This window comes from Dipodomys spectabilis, unplaced genomic scaffold (assembly GCF_019054845.1).
Source record: "Dipodomys spectabilis isolate Male_0828 unplaced genomic scaffold, ASM1905484v1 ptg000039l, whole genome shotgun sequence".
Lineage (NCBI taxonomy): Eukaryota > Metazoa > Chordata > Mammalia > Rodentia > Heteromyidae > Dipodomys > Dipodomys spectabilis.
This window is the reverse complement of record NW_024870716.1, coordinates 13,512,396-13,529,399: the sequence shown is the minus strand read 5'-3', so window position 1 is coordinate 13,529,399 and position 17,004 is coordinate 13,512,396. Positions and strand designations below refer to the sequence as shown.

Sequence of the window (17,004 nt, the reverse complement as noted above, 5' to 3'; positions counted from 1 at the left end):
GTTGAGCTACAGCCCCACTTCTGGTTAATTGGAGATAAGAGTCTCATGGATTTTTCTGCCTAGGCTGGCATTGAACCTCAACCCTCAGAACTCAGCCTCCTGAGGAACTAGGATTACAGGCATGAGCCACTAGTGCCTGGCTTATTGCAATCATTTCTCAAACTGAGTAGTGAGGCTCAGAAGTTTAAAGTTTAAGCATGTGACAAACTGCCCAAACCTGTGTTTGTGAGTTGCTTCAGTCTTCAACCACTTTTGTTTTTTGTGTATCACAATATTGGAGATGAGACTTTTTATTAAAAAGTATGACCTGTAGTGTCAGGGATTTTATGGTTCCTAACTGGGTCCTGAGTTGTTTTTTTGTTTGTTTGTTTGTTTGTTTGTTTTGGTCCGGTTGTGGGGCCTGAACTCTGGGCCTGAGCACTGTCCCTCAGCTCTTCAGCTCAAGGCTAGTGCCCTACCACTTGAGCCACAGCACCACTTCCGGCTTTTTTCTTTTTGCTTATGTGGTGCTGAGGAATCGAACCCAGGGCCTCATGCATGCAAGGCAAGCACTCTACCACTGAGCCAACTTCCCAGCCCCCTGAGTTGTTTTTTGTTTGTGTATGTGTGTTTGTGCTGGTCCAGGGACTTGAACTCAGAGCCTGGGCATTGTCCCAGGGTTTATTTGCTCAAATCTAGAGCTTTACAGCTTGAGCCACAGCTCTGCTTCCAGCTTTTTGGTGGCTAATTGGAAAGAGTCTCATAGTCTTGCTCAGACAGGCTTTGAACCCTGATCCTTAGTTCTCAGCTGCCTGAGTTGCTAGGATTAAGGGTGTGAGCCAGCTGAGTTATATTCAATTCTTTTTGGTCCCTCATCCAGTGAGGGTATGGTTTCTAGCCCACTTAGTTTTCCTTCTTCACCTGGGTTGCCTCTCCAGGCCAAGGTCATCAGAAAGACAAAAGCAGAGGCTGAGGAAGAGATGGAATGTGTTGTCTTGATCAGTAAGTGTGTTTCTCCATCTTCAAGGAAGTAGTAAAATTCTAAACCTTGTGGAAGATTTCCTCTCTAGTAGCTCTAGCTTATTAGAAAACATCTAAGCCATTCATGCATATTTAAAAGTGAGATTTTTAGCAAGGAGCTTGGTGGCTCACACCTGTAATCCTAGCTGCAGAGACTGAGATCTGAGGATCATGGTTTGAAGACAGCCCAGGTAGGAAAGTCCATGAGACCATGTCCAATTAATCACCAAAAAGCTAGAAGTGGAGCACCAGCCTTGAGCACAAAAGATTAAGGACAGTGCTTAGGCCTCTAGTTCAAGCCTCAGTAGTGGCACACATACAAACATACACAAGCCACAAATCTAATTTTATGCTAATTTAAATCTTAATGCCCTTCCCACTAATGTTTTTTTCCTCTGATGTATTTAAAAATAGACTGATAAAAATCTATGATTCTTTTTTGTTTGGGGGGTTTTTATCGGACATGGGGCTTGAACTCGCCATGGGCGCTGTCCCTGCTCTCTTCAGCTCAAGGCAAGTGCTCTACCACTTGAGCCACAGTGTCACTTCTGGTTTTCTAGTGGTTTATTGGAGATAAGAATCTCACAGGCTGGGCACAGGTGACTCATGCCTGTAATCCTAGCTACTCAGGAGGCTGAGATCTGAAGGTTGAGGTTCAAAGCCAGCCTGGGCAGGAAAGTCCATGAGACTCTTACCTCCAATAAACCACTAGAAAACTGGAAGTGGCCCTGTGGTTCAAGCGGTAGAGCACTTGCCTTGAGCTGAAGAGCTCAGGGACAGCGCCCAAGCCCAGAGTTCAAGCCCCACGACCGACAAAAAAAAAATAGAATCTCACAGACTTTTCTGCCTGGGCTGGCTTTGAACCATAATCCTCAGATGTCAGCCTCCTGAGTAGCTAGGATTACAGGTGTGAGCCGCTGGCACCCAGCAAAAATTTATGATTCTTAATACCATGAATGGACACAATTAAGGTGAGTGAGCAGCCATCTGTTTGCGGTTGGTACTCCACCAGTAATGATGGTCCACTTCCACACAGAAAAAGAAAATGAGTTGTCTTTTAAGCTCCTGGACTGTTTTTATCTGATGAAACATGCTATTTTATTAATCTCATGATTTATTCTTTATGCTTACTAGCTATCTCTTAGGGATGGCATGGACCTGCCTAACGCATAAGGTCATTAGAGTGGAATTACAGTTTTCTACATTTAAAAAGTCTGAAGGTAAGATTAAGGGAATAAATCTGCTGTAAGATTTGAACAGAGTCCTAACTCAGGAGACTGAGTTCTGAGGATCGCAGTTTGAAGCCAGCCCGAGCAGCAAGGCCAAGGTGCTTCAATTAACCAGAAGTGGAGGTGTGGCTCATAGTAGAGCACTAGCCTTAGGCAAAAAAGCTTAAGAACAGTGCCCAGGCACTGAGTGCAAGCCCCAGACCTGTAACACAAACACGTACACACATGCACGTGCACACATGCACATAACACAATTTGGACAGAGCAGGGTTGCTTATGTTGCTTCATTATTTGAATACTGCACCCTGCGCGTGAGGTCATGGCTTGATCTCTAGCATTAACCCCAGCCCTGGCTTTCCACAGAACTGCAGTAGCTGAAGATACATCCAGGGATTGTATAGAAGCCAACTGAAAACCCAGTGCCAGTCATAGAGAGGCACCACAGCCTTAGAAAACTTCTCAAAGCCAGCGCTGGTGGCTTACACCTGTAATCCTACCTACTCAGGAGGCTGAGAGCTGAGGATCACGGTTCAAAGCCAGCCCAGGCAGGAAAAGTCCATGAGACTCTTATCTCCAATAAACCACTCAAAACTGGAAGTGGTACGGTGGCTCAAGTGGTGGAGTGGTGGAGCGCTAACCTTGAGCTGAAGAGCTGAGGAACAGTGCCCAGGCCCAGAGTTCAAGCCCCTGACCAAAAGAAAAAGAAAAAAATAACTTCTCAAGATGGATTGGGATTGAGAAGGATCTAATCAACTGAGCACAAAAATTAGCAGGCATTTGTTTCTAGATTAGTAACTGTGACAATGCTCTTTTGCTCAATGTTATCATATGCGGTAATAATTTGAGTTGAACTGGGATAATCTGATGCCATTATAGCATTTTTTTCTGGCACAGTCTTCTGAACTGGATTGCTTATGTAATTAATCTTGGCCTTGCTATTGACTTTCTGTGTGACTTGAGTTGAGGTCTCCCTCAATTTCCCCATCTGTCAAACACAATACTAATTGTTAATAATCATATAATTTTATTCATAGTAATAGTTCATAACAGCATACCTAACTTGCAGAGTGTAAGTATCTAATTGGCTAATGTACCAAAAGCACTTAGAACTATCTTTTTTTAAATGCTGGTACTGGGGCTTGAACTAGTAACCCCATACTCTGCTTGGCTCTTGGGGGTGGCACTCTACCACTTGAGCTATACCTCCACTCTGGGTTTTAGGTGATTAATTGGAGATAGGAGTCTCATGGGCTTTCCTGTCTGGGCTGGCTTCAAAACCTGATCCTCAGATCTCAGCCTTGTGAGTAGCCAGGATTACAGGCATGAGTCCTAGTGTCCAGCAAGAACTGTCCTTAACAGTAGTCAATAGCTTCTGGGACTACTAGACTGGAAAGTTGGCAAAGGGAGAAATAGGAATATCAACAATATGGTTATGTTTACCAACCATTGACTTTTTAGAGTGGTAGAGTGGCATTCTGGGTCAGATTTTGAATCCAAATTCCTCATCTTTTTTTTTTTAATTTGGTGCCAGTACTAGGCCTCGAACCCAGGGCCTTGTCTCTTACTGGCTTTTTCTACTCAAGGCTGATGTTCTTCTTCCACTTGAGCCACACCTCCACTTCCAAATTCCACATTTCTTAGATATAAGGCAGAAATGATACCTTTGAAAGTATCTGTTTAACCTTGCTCCAATGTTTTAAGATTTCTCCAAGGGATGGTACTTTTTCCTTGGCCCAAATCCTGACTTCCTCTGTCCTGGTTGATATTGACCCTGCTGCTTACCGCAGCGTCCCAAGACCAGGGCGACTACACAGAAGCAAAGAAAGAAGAGCAAGGCACACCAGGCCAGGGGGGCCAGCCACGGCTGCGGAGTCACCTGTGGGTCCCCCCAGGTCTGGTTCTCATTCTCAGATGTATGGTTCCTGCCATCAGATCCCTTTGTTCTGTTCAATGATTGTTTGCTAATGTTAGATCGTGAAGGAACCGGCATATGGGAAAGCCTTGTGTCTCTGGGCACAAAGAAAGGCGAGATGGTCTTGTTATCTGGGTTGCTGACAGAGTCAGAACTTGGTGGTGACAGCATATTTACCTTGGGGGTAATGAACTCCTTCAGAGAACTGTATTTGGCCCCAGAATCTGTGGTGAGTTCCTGGGGACTACCAGTATCCTCTGTGTTTGCAACCAAACCTTCCTGTGTGGTTGCTGATGGATTTTCTATTAATGGCAGAAAATAGCTCGTCCTAGTAGTTGGTTGGTGATGTAAATTCATAGTTTTTAAGAACCTTAATCTGTCCCTTCCATCAGATGAAGAACGAGTGTTTAGATAGGTGGAAGGTGACTGCTCGAAAACCATCAAGTCTGGATCTTTACCTGAAAGATAAATAAAATATCACTGATTTGATTTTTGAAGGTTTTTGTGTGCATGTGTTGGGTGCCAGTCATGGGTCTTGAACTCAGGGCCTGGGCACTGCCCCTGAGTTTCTTTGAGTCAAGGCTGGCGCGCTACCACTTGAGCCACAGCTCCACTTCCAGCTTCTTGGTAGAACTGTGATCCTCATATCTCAGCCTCCTGAATAGCTAGGATTACAAGTGTGAGTCAACCAGTGCTTGGCTCATTTCAGTTTTTAATACCAAATATCTTTAAGGCATAGTTTGGAGAAATGTTGAGTTTTCGACATTTGAACAAAGTTGAAAATGTGCCACTGTGAACTTCTGAAGGGCATACCCAGAGCACCAGGTGTATTCCATGTATCAAAACGCTGGAAGACTCTGCTGGGAGCATGTTTGTCTATACCACGAGCGGGCCTTCCATGTGCAAGTGCTACTGAACAGCAGTGGGTGTTTGTGTGAGAAATGGAAACATAGTGAGGTGCTCTAAAGCATTTTTAAATAGAACAAAATAAGCCAGGGGTGCTGGTGGCTTGTGCCGGGAATCTTAGCTACTCAGGGGGCTGAGATCTGAGGGTTGAGGTTCAAAGCCAGCCCAAGTCTGTGAGACTCTTACCTCCAGTTAACCACTAAAAAGCTGAAAGTGGAGCTGTGGCTCAAGTGGTAGAGCAAAAGAGCTCAGGGACAGTGCCTAGGCCCTGAGTTCAAGCCCAAGACTGGCAAAAATAAAAATATAACAAAATAAAATAAGGACCTGAGTAGGGGAGTGATACAAAAATAACAATCCCTGAGGTGCTCTGCTCTGCTTTACTCTTTTCTCTTTGTATACTAACTCCTTTTCCTCTGACTTTAGACATCTTTAAACAATGGCAAGATTAAAACAAGAGCTCTCCCATTGTTCCTGCTAGCAACCCCATTCTCTCTCTCCATTTCTTTTCAGACTTTATCTCTGTCATCTTATTCTACTCCTCACCATTCTGTTAAAATCTGGTTCTTCTGCCTGGCACTAGTGGCTAATATCTGTAATCCTTGAGATCTGAGGATCTAGCTTCAAAGCCAGCCCAGGCAAAAAAGTCTGTGAGACTCTTACTTCCAATGAACCACCAAAATGCTAGAAATAGAAGTGTAGTTCAAGTAGTAGAGTGTCAGACTTGAGCAAAAAAGCCAAAAAAGGGGTTAGAGTTATGGCTGAGGTGGTAAGGTGCCTGCCAGTGAGCATAAAGTGTCAGATGTGTATACATACCTATGGATGTATTTATATACAAATATACCTATTTATATATCTTTAAATTATATGTAAGGATATATACAAATTTATATATAAAAGATCTACTTATCTATTTGATAGTTCCTTGAGCAGTTTTCTACCCTGTAGCCCTGAGCATTTTCCTAGATTAAGGCAATCCAGTTTATCACTTTAACTGTCTTGTTTCCACATTTGTTGAGATAGGTCTCTCTGTGTAGTCCAGGTTGGCCTTAAACTCACAATCCTCTTCCCTTGGCCACCTGAGTGCTGGGATTAAAGGCAGGAGCCATCACACTTGGCTTGATTCCCTAAATGCTGACAAAGTCATCCCAAAAGAATCCACACCTTTCACATGGATGCCCAGCCCTGTTCTCTCTAGGTCAGCTTTATTTTCCAGTCCAATTCCTCATGTCTTCTTAAGGTAGCAGGCAGATTTTCTCATGTTCCTGCAGGAAGACAGAACTTCCCCTGGGTAAAGTTCACCAAAAGGATAACACCACGTGGTTCAGGCAGAAAAGAGCTTATTGGGGAGAGAGCAAACTGCCATCCCACACAAGATGGCGGCATGCAAAGAGGAGAGAGGGAAGAAGAAGGGAAGAAGAGAGGAAACGTGGGTGAGTGGAATTCTATAGGGAAAGGTGGGAGGTGTGACCACAGTGGATGTGGAAGTGATCACAGCCTGGGGAACCTCTGGTTCAGGAAGTGACCTCAGAGCCTAGGGTCCTTTGCTCACCCACAGTCAAGTGATTGACAGTCAGGTGAATACTGGTTTCAGGCAGGTGATTTCTGGTATGGCTACCTGCTGTCTTTCACTAAGAGGAAGTGGGGGCTGTTCTCCTGGGCAGGCCTAACCCCTCTACATCCTGGGGAAACCCTCTAGGTTCCCTCTCGAAGGCTAGCCATTCTGGACTTGAAAATCAAAAGAAACATCCACTTAGAAATCTGGCTTGTAGCAGTTTCTCCCCCTCCCTCCTTCCCTCTCCCCTATCTCTCTGTCTCTTCCTCCCCCCCCCCTCCCTCCCTCCAAACTGGAGATCATTTACCATTGGATCACGTCCATACCAGCCAACAGCCCTTTGGCTTGTGCCCTTTAGAAGTAAGATGCAGGCTGAGTCCTGGGGCCTCCCTCTCCTCCCTCTAGTTCCCCCCTGAAGGCTAGCTGTCCTGGGCTTGAATTCTAGCTAAAGCTGTCTGTCTCTCCTCAAGAGCACCCACACTGTTAAAAAAGAGTGCCCCTGCCTTTCCCTTCCTTTCTGCTTGTCTGTCTGCTTTGTGTTTGTTTGCTTGCCTACTTAATAAAGCTCTGCCAAATTTTCTTACCATCGTGACTTGTCCAGAAATTTACCATCTTGGCCACGTGGTGGGTTAAGGGTTTAACCTTGGACAGCCCCTACTCTTCCACCAAGCTTACTCTTCCATCCATCCAGGAAGTATTCTATGATTAATTCATATGCTAATGAGCCTTGCTAACAAAGTTGCTACCTCTCTTCACAGGCACTGGAAACTGGGCTCCTCCGTCTAATTGCTGGCAAAGATGCCTAAACATATTCTGTTCTTGCTTATTTAGGCCTGGTTATCTGTAAGAGATTCTGTCTGTTGTTAGCAAAAGCTTTGTGTCTTGTTTTGCCTTGTATTTTGTTTGATGTTCCCTGTTTTTCTAGCATTGACCAGGTGGTTCTAGCATGCAGTGGGCAAAAATGTCTTTTGCCACTGGAATTCCAGAAAACCTATGGCCAATTTCCTGGCCTCTTCATCTCCCCCCAAGAAATTAGCTCCCACCAGTACTCCTTCTTACAGTATTTGTGTGTGTGTGTGTGTGTGTGTGTGTGTGTGCGTGCCAGTCCTGGAGATTGAACTCAGGACCTCATGTTCTTTTTTAGCTTTTGTGCTAAAGGTTGGTGCTCTACCACTTGGGCCATATCTCCACTTCTATTTCTTTGGTATATATATACATATATATATATGTATAGATAGAGAGATCTATAATGATCTATATTTATATTGATAATCTATACTTATATAGGTCTATATCTAATTGGCTTTTTGCCTTGATCCTCAGATCTCAGCCTCTAGAGTAACTAAGATCACCAGTGGAATCATATAAATGACCAAGGCCTGTTGCTTTGAGACCAATGAAATGAGATGCTGATACATGTTCACAGTGGTCCCTGCCTTCCATCTTTGTACTTATATGCAATGCCCATAGACAGTTAACATTTACTTTTGGCTTTGCCCCTTTCCCTTTTTGGGAGCAGGATCTTTCTCTGTACCTCAGACTGGCTACAACTCAAAATCCTCCATACCACAGACGCCCTGGTGAATCTCGCTGGAATTATAGGCATGCACCACTACACCTGGCTTTATAATTCTTTTTGTTGTTGTTACTGTTGGTTATGGGCCATGAACTCAGGGCCTAGGTATTGTCCTTGAGCTTTTTTGCTCAAGGCTAGTGCTCTGCCACCTGAGCCACAGCTCCAATTCCAGTTTTTTAGTGGTTAACTGGTGATAAGAATCTCACAGGCTTTCTTGCCCAGGCTGGCTCTGAATGGCAGTTCTTAGATCTCAGCCTCGAGTAGCTAGGATTACAGGTGTAAGCCACCAGCACCTGGCTTTATAATTCTTTTTATTTATCTAGTGATATATTCATTCAGTTCAAGTACCTACTTACGTTTTGTTGAGGGCTCCTGAAATAAAGCACTTAAGTTCTTGTAAGGTTTATCATCTGGAGTGAACTTCTCATAGTTGAATTTGCCAAGCCAAAAGGAATTTCCTTGCCACTTTTTCACACAGAGGGCACTGAATGACTTAGGGATTGATAGCTGCCAGCCACTTTCCAGGCTATCCTCCTCTGCTTGAGTATTATCAACACCTTAAAACATCTTGAATATAAGCCAGGCACTGGTGGCTCACACCTGTAATCCTAGCTACTTAGGAGGCTGAGATCTGAGGATCACAATTCAAAGCCAGCTCAGCCAGGAAAGTCTATCAGACTCTTATCTCCAGAAAGCCACCTGAAAACTGGCTCAAAGTGATAAATAAAATGCTAGCCTTGAGCAAAAAGAGCTAATAGGGACATCACCCAGGCCATGAGTTCAAGCTTCAGAACCAGCACACAGACACACAGATACTGACACACACACACACACACACACACAGTCTTGAAATACTGATCTATTACCATCTGTTATGTTGTACAAGATAGCGCTGGTTCCAGGTTTTAATATGCAGCTCTCTAGTGTTGGGCAGTGGATGTGGAGACAATTGACGTTGTCATGAATTGGGTCATAGAAGAAGACTGCCAAATTACAGGACACTGAAAAAAAAAACAAGAATAGGCAAAGTATATCTGCAGGTGGTCTTGATTTCTACCAGTTTTTGTTTGAGGATCTGGCTATCTAACACAGGCTGGTGTCAATCTCCTCTTTGCTTAGCCTCCCAAATACTGGGATTATAGGCATATGCCACCACACTCAGCCCCACTATTAGTGTGATGACAGCTGTAATTACTGCTCTTTCAGGAACATTGGATTAACACTACATTGTAAAACTCCATTTAGACCTGTGACCGAACCCTTTGCACTTTTTTTTTTCTTTTTCTTTGGCAGTACTGAGGTTTGAAGTCAGGGCCTTGTGCTTGCTAGTCAGGTGCTCTGTCACTTAAGCCATGTCCCTTGTTCTCATAGTGCTTTTTTTGTGTGTAGTTATGAGGACTGTTATGAGCTTGAACTTGGGGCCTCTCGCTCTTGCTTGGCTTTTTCCGTCCAAAGCTAGCATTTCATCTACCACTTGAGCCACAATTCCACTTCCTGCTTTGTGCTGGTTAAGTTGAGATAAGAGACTAATAGACTTTTCTACCTGGACTGGCTCTGAACCTCAATTTTCAGATCTTAGACTCCTGAGTAGCTAGGATTATAGGTGTGAGCCACCAGTACCTAGCTTTGATAATATCTTTTTTTTTTTTTTGGGTCCAGACGTGGGGCCTGAACTCTGGGCCTGGGCACTGTCCCTCAGCTCTTCAGCTCAAGGCTAGCACTCTACCACTTGAGCCACAGCGCCACTTCCGGCTTTTTTTTTCTTTTTGCTTATGTGGTGCTGAGGAATCGAACCCAGGGCCTCAGGCATGCAAGGCAAGCACTCTACCACTGAGCCCCTTCCCAGCCCTGATAATATCTTTTTAAAAGAAAACACTTGTCTTTCTCTTTCCACAAAGGATACCGTGAGTCATTATTTTGTAGTGTTATGTTCATGAAAACTTGAACTGACTGAAAATTTCTGGGTTTTGTACAGTAAGCATACCTTGTAGTGTTGAGCAAGCATGGCCAAAAATAATAAATTAGAAAACAAATTTCAAAAATAATTTTAAGGGGCTGGGAAGGTGGCTCAGTGGTAGAGTGCTTGCCTTGCATGCATGAGGCCCTGGGTTCAATTCCTCAGCACCACATAAGCAGAAAAAGCTGGAAGTGGTGCTGTGGCTCAAATGGTAGAGCACTAGCCTTGAACTGAAGAGCTGAGGGATAGCACACAGGCCTAGAGTTCAGGCCCCATGACTGACCAAAAAATAATAATAATAATTTTAAGTTCTCCATGTACATTCTATACCTCTGTTGGTGTGGAAAAGCTCTCAGTCAATCCCATTTTAGTATCAGATATATTTAAATTGTTTGATCTAGCTGCATACTGGAGCCCCACCTGTAATCCTGGTATCAGGAGATCTGAGGATTATGGTTCAAAGCCAGCCCAGGAAGGAAAGTCTGGGAGCTTCTTATTTCCAATTAACCAGGAAAAATCCATAAGTGGGGCTGTAACTCAAGTGATATAGCACCAGCCTTAAGATAAAAAACTCAATGACAGTGTCCAGGCCCTGAGTTCAAGCCCTTGGACTAGCACAAAGTAAAAAAAAAAAAAAAAAAATGATACTACTAACCTTTAAATGGTACTTTAAAAAGCTAATTATTATAAACATTTTTGAAATCATATCTGGTTATAAAAAATATTTTCAACCCTGAAGGCAATATGTTCTTTTAGCACTTAAAAACACACACCAGGGCTGGGAAGGTGGCTCAAGTGGTAGAGTGCCTTAAGCTAAAGAGCTCAGGGACAGCACCCAGGCCCAGAGTTCAGGCCCCATGATGGACAAACACACACACACACACACACAGAGCCAGCCGAGCACCAGTGGCTCACGCCTATCCTAGCTACTCAGGAGGCTGAGATCTGTGGATCACAGTTCAAAGCCAGCCGGGCAGAAAAAGCCATGAAACACATCTCCAGAAACCACCAGAAAACCAAAGTGGCTGTAGCTAAAGTGACAGAGTGCTATCCTTAAGCTGAAGAGCTGAGGGACAGGGCTCAGTCCCAGAGTTCAGTCCCCATGACCGACCAAAAATCAAACAAAAACACACGCACACATAAAGAAAAAAGGATTGGGAGCTAAGCATTAGTAGCTCACAGCTGTTACCCTAGCTACTCAGGAGATGGGAGGATCATGGTTTGAAGCCAGCCCAGGCAGAGAAATCCATGAGAGTCCGAACTCCAATTAACCAGCAAGAAACTGGACTGGGGCTTGGTTCAAGTGATAAGCCTTGAGTACAAAAGCCCAGGAACAACACCTAGACAGAGTTCAAGCCCTAGGAAGAGCACAAAAAAAAAAACAGAACAAAACAAAAAATCCCAGTTTGAAGCCAGTCAGGACAGATAAGCGCAAGACTCTTCTCTCCAATTAATCAGCAAAAAGCTAGAAGTGGAGGTGTGATTCAAGTGGTAGAAAAAGCCAAGTGAGTGTGCAAGGCCCTGAGTTTAAGCCCTAGTACTGGCACAAAGAGTAAAAAGGAAAGGAAGGAAGGAAGGGAGAGAGGGAAGGGGGGGAGGGAGGAAGGAAGGAAGGAAGGGAGGGAGGGAAGGGGGGGAGGGAGGAAGGAAGGAAGGGAGGGAGGGAGGGAGGGAAGGGGGGGAGGAAGGAAAGAAGGGAGGGAGGGAAGGAGGAAGGAAGGAAGCAGGCAGGCAGGAAGGCTGTTTCCAGCAGTCCAGATCCTGTAGCATTCTGAAACATCTGTTTGTCAACAGAGCTTGCTGTGGCCACCCTACAGAGGCAATCTCTGCCTCTCAGTGTCCCTCAGTCTCTCCTCTTGTATCCTCTCCTCCCCTCCCTTTCCCCCTTCATCCTCACCTCTCTCTCTCCCTCTCTCTTCTCCCTGTGTCTCTCTGACTCTCCTTCCCTCCCTCCCCTAGGTCCCGTCACAGCGCATCTCTTCTCCCCTTTTGCCCTCTCTGCCCTGGTCTTGGGCCTGGGCTCCTTATCTAGGCCTTGAGTCTTGGGAGGCCCTGCCCTGACTTTTTACCACTTACCATCCTTCCTGAGACAGCAGCTGCGGCCACACTTCTGACCAGTGCTCTCAGAGTAATACTTCAAGAACTGGGCTCCCAGCTTCTGAGACTCTTCCAGGTCGAGGAGGAGCCCCGGGAATCGGCGGATCCAGCAGTCTCTGAAGAAGACGGTGGGCGAGCAGAGGGTGTGTGCGGCGGGGCCCCTGCTGAGGAGCAGCAGCGCAGCCAGCGTCAGCACCTTGGCCGCCCGCATGGCTCACGCGGAGACAGCACGACCTCCAGAGGGGTGCAGGAGCCCACCATTGGGGTGCAGGATTTAGGAATCTGCAGATCTTCAGGCTGTTGTTAGGGTGAGGCTCTTTGGGACGCTTCCGGAGTCACCTATGTTGATTTTTCTTTCCTCACAGTGGCACCCAAGGTAAGCAGCAAACTGTTGCTTTCTCTTCTGAACACTTTTCAAACGGCTTCAGTGTCTTTCCCTCGAGCTTTTAAAGATGCCGATCCTCTCCTCTGGCTTTTCTTCTTTCTCTGAAATAAAGAGTCACAGACACCTCTTAGTAAAGCAAATAGAAAAACAAGAAGAAATCCTACCCAGGAGTCTTGCTGAGGAAAACAAGTTCGTCACCAAACATCTGATAAAGGAAGGATCTAGTTCACCAAAAACAAGATGTTTTGTGGAGTATTCTGCATTGTTTTAAAGGATCTAAGCAAAACTTAGTTCTTTATTTCTTTGGTTCTAAGTTCTGGTGTTCAAGTTCACTTTGCACTCTCATTATATTTTTGTTATTTTTACCTCAAAACAACTTGAAAGTGAAAATGAAAGAAAGTTTGAAGTTTTAGTTTTATAGAGATTGCTAAATCATTGATTGATCATAGATTCTGGTCACTTTTCCGGTGCTGTTCCTGGGGCTTGAACTCAGGGCCTGGGTACTGTCCCTGAGCTTCTTTTGCTCAAGGCTCTCTATCACTTAAGTCACAGCTCTACTTCAGGCTTTTTTTGGTAGGTTAATGGAGGTAACAGTCTCAAGGACTTTCCTGCCCAGGCTGGCTTTGAAATGTGATCCTCAGATCTCAGCCTCCTGAGTAGCTAGAATTACAGGTGTGAGCCACCAGCACCTGGCTTCCTTCCAGTCTTTTAGACACATGGACTATGTTTCCTTTGTGTGATGTGTAATTCTTAGAAATTCTCACAGTCCATGCAGGGAAAGTGGAACCCTCCATCATTGTTTAACCCTTTGGCGGCTGAATGATTCTTAAATGAAAGCCATTGTTTCATAAGTAAAGTAAAAGCTTGCCTTCAAATGTGCCAAACAGAGCTGGGTACTGGGCCCATTCCTGAAATCATAGCTATCAAGAGTTTGAGATCTAGTTGTTTAAGGATACAGGTGGACCTGTTGCAACAATGAGAAGTACAAGTTGTCATGTCCAAAACGAGCTTTACAACGTTGGGGGGCGGGGGGAGAAGGATTGGGATTGGGGGGGAGGGGGGAGGCTGGGAAGGGAGGTGAAGGGTAAACAAAGGAGGAGGCTGCAATGCTTGGTAAGAAATGTACGCATTATCCTGCCTATGTAATTGTAACCCCTCTGTACAGTATGTTCACAAATAAAATTAAATTAAAAAAAAGAGTTTGAGATCTGAGGATGACAGTGTAAAACAGTCTAGGCAGAAAAATTCTGTGACATTCTAATCTCCAATAAACTACCAAAAAGCTTAAGTGGAGCTGTGGCTCAAGTGGTAGAGTTCCAGCCTTGAGTGGAAAAGCTAAGCGAGAGTGTCCAGGTTCCAAGTTCAAGCCCCAGTATCAGCATTGCTGGACGCTGGTGGCTCATACCTGTAATCCTAGCTTCTAAAGAGGCTGAGATCTGAGGAACACGATTCAAAGCCAGCCTGGGCAGGCAAGTCCTAGATACTCTTATCTCCAATTAACCATCAGAAAACCGGAAGTGGCACTATGTCTCAAGGGTTAGAGCGCTTGCCTTGAGCTGAAAAGCTCAGGGACAGGACCCAATTCCAGGGTTCAAGCCCCTCCACACACACACACACAACACAACACACACACACATAGAGCAGATAGCCTTTCTTACAAATCCTGTCACACACACACACACACACACACACACACAGAGCAGATAGCCTCTCTTACAAATCCTGTCAGTTACCCAGAATGACTGTACTGTTGTAATATAGTGATGCTTTATATTTATATTTCTAGTAGGGTACTATGAGAAATTCAAAATGAAATTACCCTCTTAAAAACACTTATCTCCTGAAACAGATAAGAATATGGGGAATGTGGATCAAGATATGCAGTTGTGTGGTGAGCAGGATTGTTTGGTTTGTTTTTATGCGAATTTTGGAGCTTGGACTCAGGGCCCACATATGGTTCTTTAGCTTTTCTGCTCAAGGCAAATTAACCAGCAGTTAACCAGCAAGAACCTGATTAATTGGAAAGTAAGAGTCTCACAGACTTTTCTGCCAGGATTGGCTTTGAACCACAATCCTTAGATCTCAGCTTCCTGAGGAGTTGGGATTATAGGCATAAACCACAATGTGCTTTCTTATTTTGGTTTTTTGTACAACAGTGATATAAATTTCTTGAAGTGAACCAGAGTTCCATGATCACTCGATAATAGGATACAGATTGATTCAATTTACCTTATTTCATAGAACAGTGTTTTCTTGAAGCCTTTGCATAATATTTTAGGTCTTTTATAAAGAAAGGAATTTATACTGGCTCTGATTTTGCATTTCCAGCCCAACAGAAAACTTACTGTGTGAGGTATTTAGATGATTTGATCTTTTTAGATGTTCTCAGTCTTCAATGATGTTATTGTTATGTCAAAGGCAAAAAAAAAAAAAAAAGCTTCTAGGACCAGTGCCCAGAATTGTCAGACTAAGACCAGATTTCCAGGCCAGGCGATCTTGCCCTGATATTATTACTGTGCTCGCATTGCTTTTCCAGGACACATCTTTCATTGAACGGGATTTTGTTTTTGGTCTATTTCAAAAGGCCAGAAAATACCAGTCTGAAGCATACCTGTGGCTGATGGGAAACAAAAGCATCCATTGGTGTAGGATTCTAAAGAGGCTGAGGAGAGACTGAGAGCCTGTTCATCCTGACTGACCCACTGAGTCCTGCACTGTAGCACATCAACTGCACAGCCAACTGCTCTGACACTGGGTCTTCCAGCAGGTCCTCTAGCCGACTGCCTAATCCTTGATCCAAATGATATTTCTGCAGAGAAGGCTACATCCTTGACCTCTCACCTGTCCTCATGGGTCCACACCTGCTCTTGCTCCCCCACCCAAAACAACACTGTCCCACCACTCTGTCAGGGGATGGAGGGTGAGAGGCCCTTGTGGGAACAGATGAAGTCTTACTAGTAATGACATAAACAATTCATTGATTTTTAAAAATTACCTTGAGTCACAGTTTCCCATTCAACATGTCAATTTATGAGTACATCTTTATTTTATATTATTATTTTTTAAATGATCTCTAGTCTGACAAGGGGGTTTCTATTCAACATGTCAGTTTATAAGTACAATGTATCTTTATTTTATATTATTATTCTTTGTGTATGTGTGTGTGTGTGTGTGCACGCGTGCGCGCGTGTGCGCATGTGTGTGTGTGTGCACCTTCCCTGGGACTTCAAGTCAGGGCCCCTTAGTTTCATTTGGCTTTTTTGCTCCAAGTTGGTGCTGAAACCACTTGAGTCACACCTCCACTTCCAGCTTTTTGCTGGTTTATTGGAGATAGGGATCTCACTGTCTTTCCTGCTCAGGCTGGCTTTGAACCATGATCCTCAGATCTAAGCCTCCTGAGTAGCTAGGATGACAGCATGAGCCACCAGCACCCAGCCTATATTATTAATTAATTCATTAATTAATGTTCGTGGGTCATGGGGCTTGAACTTAGGGCCTAGGTACTATCTTGAGCTCTTTTGCTCAAGGCTAGCACTCTACCACTTGAGCCACAGCGCCACTTCTGATATTCTGGTGGTTAATTGGAGATAAGAGTCTCACAGACTTTCCTGCCTGGGCTTGCTTTGAATCCGGATCCTCAGATCTGTCTTCAGAGTGGATGGAATTACAGGTAGGAGCCACCAGCCTTATTATTATTGATTATCCTTAGTTGTACAAAGGGTTTTTAAGTCAACAAATCAGTTTGTGAATACAATGTGCAATTTTCAACAATGTGTTGAAAAAACTTTGTGCTTTACCATTTTGACTTTCTCTTCTCTGGGTTTTTAAATCCTCCTAAAACAACAGACTAATGAGCATGGCACAGTGTTCTTTGACTTTGAAATAGGGGAAAGTATTTTAAGTAGGAAGATTTCATTTAATGTTTTATCATCCAAGAAGAAAGATGAAGTTTATTTTTTAAAGAAGGATAGGAGGAGGGATGTAGATTGGTAGAGGTAGTGTTTATCATGCATGAAAATCAGTATTTGAATTCCAGGTCTTATAAACAAAAAGTAAAAATATACTGTTTCTCCTAATTGAGCATAATTATACTTGGCTTTTAAATTCTATTCTATAGTCACAAGTGTGTGTGTGTGTGTGTGTGCGTGTGCGTGTGCGTGTGCGTGTGTGTGTGTGCGCGTGTGCGTGCGTGCGTGCGTGCGTGCGTGTGCACGTGCGTATCCTGTGACTTAATCTCAGAGCTTGGCTGCTTCCCCTCTCCACTCAAGGTTGCCACACTACTATTTGAGACACAGCTCCACTTCTGGCTTTTTGCTGATTAATTGGAGATGAGAGTCTCCTGCCCTGGCTGGTTTTGAACTGCAGTCCTCAGGTCTCAGCCTCCTGAGTAG

At 44.3% G+C, this 17,004-nt stretch overlaps 1 protein-coding gene and 1 long non-coding RNA gene across 3 annotated transcripts; one reads left to right on the top strand and one right to left on the bottom strand.

The window, feature by feature from the left end:
* Positions 1-3,510: 3,510 nt before the first annotated feature.
* Positions 3,511-12,443, bottom strand: Mansc4 (MANSC domain containing 4). Its single transcript, XM_042677631.1, has 3 exons — positions 12,208-12,443; positions 9,041-9,175; positions 3,511-4,598 (listed from the first exon to the last, which is right to left on the bottom strand). The coding sequence occupies exons 1-3, from the start codon at positions 12,437-12,439 to the stop codon at positions 3,925-3,927; spliced, it is 1,041 nt and encodes a 346-aa protein (XP_042533565.1). The 5' UTR covers positions 12,440-12,443; the 3' UTR covers positions 3,511-3,924.
* Positions 12,444-12,515: 72 nt separating this feature from the next.
* On the top strand, positions 12,516-15,607 carry LOC122106290. Of its 2 annotated transcripts, none has more exons than XR_006147144.1 (2): positions 12,516-12,604; positions 15,198-15,607. It is a non-coding gene; the product is annotated as an uncharacterized LOC122106290 (long non-coding RNA). The 2 variants fall into 2 exon arrangements; XR_006147145.1 differs by having other exon boundaries at positions 12,518-12,604; positions 15,150-15,607.
* The last annotated feature ends 1,397 nt before the right edge of the window (positions 15,608-17,004 follow it).